The sequence below is a fragment of the Pinus tabuliformis genome, chromosome 2_1, assembly GCF_031772625.1.
Source record: "Pinus tabuliformis cultivar Carrire ecotype Pingquan chromosome 2_1, CPIR1, whole genome shotgun sequence".
Classification (NCBI taxonomy): Eukaryota; Viridiplantae; Streptophyta; class Pinopsida; order Pinales; family Pinaceae; genus Pinus; species Pinus tabuliformis.
The window spans coordinates 149,804,658-149,812,100 of NC_142299.1; the positions used below are offsets into that span (position 1 = coordinate 149,804,658).

Here is a 7,443-nt window from a genome sequence, read left to right on the forward strand (position 1 = left end):
TGGTGTTGTCTAAATAGTATACGTTTTGGAGTTTTTGGTTGAAATCCAGTGAAACAATTTGTTGTCAAATTATGATTTTTTTATATTAAAATGTGTTTTTTAATGCATATATGGAATCAACACCCTGAAAAACCCTTAGGGCACTTGAATTGTGGAGAGTTCACTACTCAAACTTGTGATTCTAATTAATCCCGGGTAGATTTTGGGCAAATTCAACCAAAAAATATGTCTAGAAAAGCTCCAAAACATATAAAAGGTAAAATAAAGCTTTTTGAAACACTAACATAGTTACCAATCAAACGATAAAATGAACTGGTACCCGTTTTTTTGAGGTAGCAAAAAATCACCCTATTTTGAAAAGTGGTGATGCCAGAATACACTTTTTTTTTAGCAATTCAAATGTTCTTATGTATTAAGTATGAACATTTTTTAAAACATTAAGATTTTCATCTTGATTTTGAAAAGCGTTGATAAAATATTAACACATTTTTTTAAAAAGTTTATTTTTTACACCTTTTTTTCTTTTTTTCTTTTTTTTTTGTAGCAAGTATAAACACTTTTTATAATGTTAGTGATTTCCATCTTGATTTTGAAAATGGTTGATGTAGTATCAACCTTTTTTGTTTAGAGTGTTTATTTTTAACACTTTAAATTTTCTAATTTATTAAGTGTGGATATATTTTTTAAATATTTATGATTTTCATGTTGGTAATAAAACATAAAAATAAAATAAAAAACATGACCAAAAAAACTCAAATAATAAAAAAAAATAAAAAAACATCCATAAAGATATAAAAATAAAACAAAATTAAATTTAAAAAATAAGTAATAAAAGAAAATATTTCAAAAAAGATAAAATTTAATTTAATTTAAGGGTAAAATTAAATTTAAATATTAAAAAATAAAATACATCCATAATGATTTTTTAAGTTATATATATATATATATATATATATATATATATATATATATATTTTTTATTTTTTTTTGAAAAAAAAAAATTAAATTAAAAAAACAGAGAAGTTAAATTAAAAAAAATAAAAAATTTGAAAAATACAAAAAAACTATTTAAAAAAATAAAAATATAAAACAAAAAAGATAAAGAAAAATAAAAATTAATAATATAAAAAATAAAAAATTTCGGCCACCCATTAGCGGGGTTGGCCGCGAGCGTGGGCGGGGTGGTCGACGACACAGAATCGGCCTGCCACCCCCCCGGGTGGGGTTGGCTGTGGGTGCGGGCTGCACGCAACTGCCTCCCTGCCCGGGGCCAACTTCGTTGATGGGTGGCCAAATTTTATTTTTTATTTTATTATTTTTTTTATGAGAATTTTTTTTGGCATAAATCACATGAAATTTCATTTGTCGACGCGTTTCGAACCAACAAGTGTGGTTCATCGTCAGGACAAGTTGAAGAAACAGATCTGGCTTAGCCTATTAAATAATTTGAGCAGGACATCCAACGGCTATATTTCTTGACCAAGCAACGGCTAAATTTGACTGGAAAATGGTGAGTTGAACAGGATTAAGGGCATGACCTCTATTTTTATAATTCCAATGAATATTAAATTGATAGTTAGTTATATTCTTATTAAAATAAAGGTTAAAGGGACTACAAATAATTATAACTAAAACTTAAAATAAATAATTTTTAAAATAAATAAATTAATAGTTAGTTAAAAAATTATTAAATATATAAATAATAGTGTAATTAATTATTAAGAGATGTTAAAATATAGTTAGGCCGATAGGCCTTCCTTTGAAAGAGACTTTCGTCGTCTTTTTGTTTCTAATGTTGACACCTGGCGTCAACATTCAGCGAGCATTCAGTGAAATGGTAGGCATTTCTGTTATGGTCTTCCGGGTTTCTCATTAGCGTGGGTTAGTTATGGCCATAACCACCTTACCCCTAACCGCATTCTGACCTCATTTGCCTTCTGCGTGCCTCTTTCTATCACGACCGAAAATGGCTGCCGCACCAGTAGTTGCTTCACCCGCGAAACCGATCGGATCCCTAAGCTTCAAGCCGAGGTCACGAAGCTGAACCAGATCAGGTAAGTATTAACAGTAAAATTCTCTGTTGCTTTCATTTAAAGATCCGCCGCCTTTAAATTCCATTTAAAGATATGTCACCATGTAATGGATACTTAATGCTTGCAGTGATAATGAGAAGGAAGGGTTTGTGCGACTGGTTTCTCGCTACCTCAGGTGACTAACAGCTAACGACTCGCCATTGCATCTTTACGGATTTCGAATACTGAGTGAATATTTCTCAGCTTATATTCGCAGACCTTGGTTATTCATTTAATTTACGGTCCCGTAAATCTAATTGTCTATTTGTCTGCTCCCGGGGTTCGACGCCATGACCTGCCGCTTCGACTAACCGTTAATATTTTTTGGAATTTGATGGATGCAGCGGCGAAGAAGAGAAGATTGAATGGGAAAAAATCAAGACCCCGACTGACGAGGTCGTGGTTCCCTACGATACGTTGGCAGCTTTGGGAGAAGGTCTGTGATCTGTTATCAAACAATGCATATATTGGATATTTCTCAATTAAATGTTGGCGTCTCAAATTTCTAGATTGGATATTTGTGTTTAGCATATCTGGATATTTAATTTGGATCTGCATTAAAAATAGTTTCTTATGAAATTTGCAGATCCATCGGAAACCAAGGAACTCTTGGACAAGCTTGTTGTGTTAAAGCTTAATGGCGGTTTGGGAACAACCATGGGTTGTACTGGGCCCAAGTAAGTGTTTCTAACAGACATATATTCCATACTCTTCAATGTGCAAATTCGTCAAACTCGATTCTCTGTTTCGATCTTGTTTGCCTCCTATTGATTGTTACCAGTAATACATAAAGCAGGCCCACCACTGTAGACACATAATTTGCATTTAACATGCCACCGATACTAACTGGGCGGATTTTGATAGGCATATATAGTTTGATATCTGCTTCAGTCATTTTGAAATTGCCTCTGGGTATGTTTTCCAGACATACAAACCTCTAACAGTTTAGTTAATAACAATATGCAAAATTAAACAGAAACTATAATATATAGACCGAAAAATTCAATTGAGACTTCTATGGAACATAGCAGAGTAGATCCAAAATCTACCTTGCAGGTTGTAGGGTCTTACAGTGATGTGACTGCAGTGGAGGCTGAGCTTCATCTGATGACTTTGATTTATGGCTTTCTCCCTCAGGTTGTTGGAGTCCCATAGCACATTATGTAAAGAGTTCCTTTCAATCCATTCGCAAATATCAACTAGTTCAACCAGTTTAGGCCTTATGCTTGATAGACTATTTGCCATAATCTAATCCAGGTTATAAAATCTATGTTTCAATTTACCTGGCTTGCTTGAAGTTTCTCTGCACCAGGTTATAAAATCTATGTTTCAATTTACCTGGCTTGCTTGAAGTTTCTCTGCACCAGGTTATAAAATCTATGTTTCAATTTACCTGGATTGCTTGAAGTTCCTCTGCACGACTGAATATACCTTCGCATTTTAAATTCTTTCACGTTGACCTGCAAAGTTGCTTGGATTAGAAGTTCTACCTCCTCTCCGAGAAATCCATGAATTTGTTGAACTAGTGTCTTGTATCACAAGAATTGGGGACAAATGTCTGATCCCTTATTGGAAATGTTCAACAAGGCTAATATCCACAGATAGGTGTTTGCAGTATAGAATGCTGATTATCTTTGGTCTGCCTCTATATTCATTGAGCTTCTTTCTGGGTTACGTCCTTCATCACAGCCCCTGATTTATCATTCTTTCGAGATTGATCCACTTGAGTTGTACGTAATGGGCAATCTCTATTGCCTCCGTTCCTATTCCAAATATTTGAGATCATAGACCATGATCTTTTATAATGGCCTCAATATTCAAAAACTTGATTGCCTTTTGTAGTTGATACTGCCCTGTTTGCCAGCCAATTGGCTACTTGATTGGCAGATCTTCTGTTGTGGTTGAAGTATATTGCTTCAAGGTTTCCCAAGCCCTCTATTATCCATTTGATCTTGTTCCACAATTCTCATGAAGGATCATTATTCTTCTTGTTTAAGTTGTTGATCAAAATATTTTACACTATGGCAAGAGAGAAGCTCTATAGCATGGTTGGGGGGAGATGTTCATTACTTTTGTGTGTAACACCTAAAAAAGGCTAGCTCTCATCAAAAAGGTTGACTTTATATGTAAAATAGTGTTGATAGGTTAAGATCTAGGGTTAGGATGGATCTATGGTAGTGCAATCCCCTTGATTTTAACTTGATTGTAAACCCATGTATGGAAAGTAGAATTCTCTCCATTCTACTAGGCCGGTCTTTTCCTCTAAGCCTATTACATTTCCCATTTTTTAACCTAATGTAGGACCTACATAATTGTGATGGAAATTTTGTGTGAGATATACTTGAGCACTCTTCTATGAGACTTGGTTGGTTAAAGCTACCTAAAAAATTCACGAACTTGCTAATTTTTCCTCCTTCATTTCAACTTGATTGTAAACCAATGCAAGGAAAGTATATTTTCATCTTAAAAACTCCCGGCTACTTCTACGCTAGGCTTGTCGTTTGATGCTCCATCAAAATATAAGATTGCTATTACATTCTCAGTTTTTGTGGCCTACTGTAAGACCTATTTAATTGTGATGGAAATTTTGTGTGATATAATTTAGTACTGTTCTATGAGACTTTTCTGGTTAAAGCTACCAAAAAAATTCAAGCAGTTTGCCTTTTCCTTTTATCTATTTTAATTTGTATTTAAATCCTTTAATCTAATTGGAAGGCCAAATTACATCTTCAAAAACCTCTGAAATAATGGGGGGTTATTCTATGGCATAGTTTGTTACGATGTTAGAAAAAGGGCAATCTTGAGTGGATATGCTAGCTTTCATTGCTTATGTACGAAGGGGGATTTGGTGTGCATGCCCTTTGGCTCGTAGATGGGTCCCCATCTTGAATCTTGATGTGCATGTATATTGATTTCTAACATAATATATGTGGCAGTCTTAAAAAATGGGCAAACTTTCTTTCTTGCGATGAATTGCATTTATATTGATTTCTAACATAATATATGTGGCAGTCTTAAAAAATGGGCAAACTTTCTTTCTTGCGATGATTGGCAATTCTTTGAAATTGACTTAAAATTTAAGCTATTCGATTTAATCTGCAGATCCGTCATTGAAGTACGAAATGGCCTAACATTTCTGGACTTGATTCTAAAGCAAATAGAGGTAAAGTGTCAATCTATTCGAGATTTACAAATATATGTACTTAAAAGATCGCCTGTAAGTACTTGAATCATTCTAACATTAACCTGTTGCTCTGTTTTAGTTTTTTGCTGCTTGAAAGAGAAAAACTCGTTGCTCTGTTTTCTTTATTTGTTGTTTGACAGTTTGTTCGTAAAGAATCTGCAGGTAATAACCGAGGTGCGGGGAATTAGGATGGTTCGTGTCCTCAGTTATTTCTATCACGTTCGGGAACCAAAATCAGACGAAGAAGTCACATGGTTCAAAAATTGGTGTGATGGGGTTTTGGGAAACTGTCTAAGGAAGTTGATCGACCCTAAACCATATCGTTTCAGGAAGTTACAACTTGTTGCAACTGAAGATCGTCATTTAGAAAGCATACTGAGGAGGGTAGAGTCACCAAACCTAATATGGCTACGCTGGAACAACTATCCCTTCTCTTGCCTGCCTCCTTGGATTCCGATGAAGAATATAAGGGTTTTAGAAGTGGTATGAACCAAATTGAAAAAACTATGGCAAGCAGAATCTCAGGTTAGGGCTAAAGACAATTTTGTTTTTATTCTCTTTTTTTACTTTGCCACCCTAATTTATGGTAGATTGTTGCTGCAATTTCTATACTAGCACAGGCTCTTGAATGCATTTGAAGGGTTTTGTAGATAAAGGCTATCATCTCTGTATTTTTCTTACTGTTGAAAGATGAATATTGTGTGGCAGGCACCTCTGGAGTTGCAGGAGCTACATGTTTATGCTCCTCTTTCAATGTTCCCAAGGTCCATTGGATGGATGAAGCACATCGAAAAGATTGTGCTGACTTGTATGTCAGATTTGATTCATCTCAAAACTTTACCAGAGGAATTCTGTCATTTGTCCTCACTGCAATACCTACACCTAAGATGCCCAGATATGAAGTCACTGCTTGATTCTTTTGGGTTCTTAACAAATCTCCAGCACCTCAATCTCTCTCACTGCCGGAGTTTGCATAGGCTTCCAAATTCCTTCGGGAATTTAATTCGACTTAAATATCTGAATTTGGAATATTGCTCCGAAGGCCCTCAAGGGCTTTATCTGATTCTGATAACACTTGGGAGTTGGGACATTTGAGAAGTCAAGTGGAAGAGATTTATCTTATTCTGATAACACTTGGGACATTTGAGGAAAAAATAATGTAGTAGGAATAGCCTGTCTGATAGTGTACTCTCTGAATCTAATAGAAGACCACACATACAAACTCTATTTAGTCAAGTGGAACTGTGGAAGGGCTTTATCTGATTCTCATAACACTTGGGACATTTGAGAAAAAAAATAATGTAGTAGGAATAGATCACTTGGGACATTTGAGAAAAAAAAATAATGTAGTAGGAATAGATGGAAGGGCTTTATCTGATTCTCATAACACTTGGGACATTTGAGAAAAAAATAATGAAGTATAGTAGGAATAGCCTGACTGACATTGTGACTCTAAAGTGGAGACTCTAGATCACATCCAACACAGAATTAAACAACGCCCTATGTGTATCCACTTTGGCTACGGTGAAGAAGGCAGATTCAGCCTTTAAAAGAGGTCTGCAGAGGGTAAATTAAGTGAGTGAAATACATGGCAAGTGCCTGGACTGAAGGAATGTGTGACCTTTTAGATCCAATAGCTCTACCCTTTCATGCATCAGACTCATAAATTTATTGAAAGCTATACATAGTGTTTGAATAGCGTGTTTGTCATATGCAATGGCCACTATTCGACATATGTTTGATGGCCTATATTCTTACTTATATATTTAATTTCTGTAAGCCAACTATGCATATTAGCTCAATAGATTTGAGTATTTTCCCCCTACTAAGGAGAGCATTGAATATTCTCCAACAAATTTTCTAATAGTTTTAGAGAAGATTACTGAAAATGATTCCCTATAATGTGCAAAACTGCACAAGCACAGTGAGTACAACCGAATATAGCTTAATAAAAAGAAATTTGTGGATTGTTCAGAAAATAGTTAAAATATCATGAATTATGCACAGGATTCACAAAAGAAGCACACTGCTTCCAAGTGATGGGTCTCACACTGCCTGCCCTAAATGTGGGCACTTTATGTGGTTGCCTGCACTAAGTTGCCTAAATATAAGGTACAATGCCTCCGAGCTAAAACACAATGAATATAAAAGATATAATTGTCCAATAATGCTCTATATTACAAGAAA

General features: G+C 34.9%; 1 protein-coding gene and 1 long non-coding RNA gene across 2 annotated transcripts; both read left to right on the forward strand.

The window, feature by feature from the left end:
* Nucleotides 1-2,002: 2,002 nt before the first annotated feature.
* LOC149199185 (uncharacterized) lies at nucleotides 2,003-5,734 on the forward strand. The gene is made up of 7 exons (XM_089400481.1): nucleotides 2,003-2,054; nucleotides 2,161-2,208; nucleotides 2,417-2,508; nucleotides 2,659-2,749; nucleotides 5,175-5,235; nucleotides 5,419-5,668; nucleotides 5,727-5,734. Exons 4-7 carry the CDS (start codon nucleotides 2,730-2,732, stop codon nucleotides 5,732-5,734), a joined length of 339 nt encoding a protein of 112 aa, XP_089256607.1. The 5' UTR covers nucleotides 2,003-2,054; nucleotides 2,161-2,208; nucleotides 2,417-2,508; nucleotides 2,659-2,729.
* On the forward strand, nucleotides 5,669-7,027 carry LOC149199186 (uncharacterized). Its single transcript, XR_016253257.1, has 2 exons — nucleotides 5,669-5,781; nucleotides 5,965-7,027. It is a non-coding gene; the product is annotated as an uncharacterized LOC149199186 (long non-coding RNA).
* The last annotated feature ends 416 nt before the right edge of the window (nucleotides 7,028-7,443 follow it).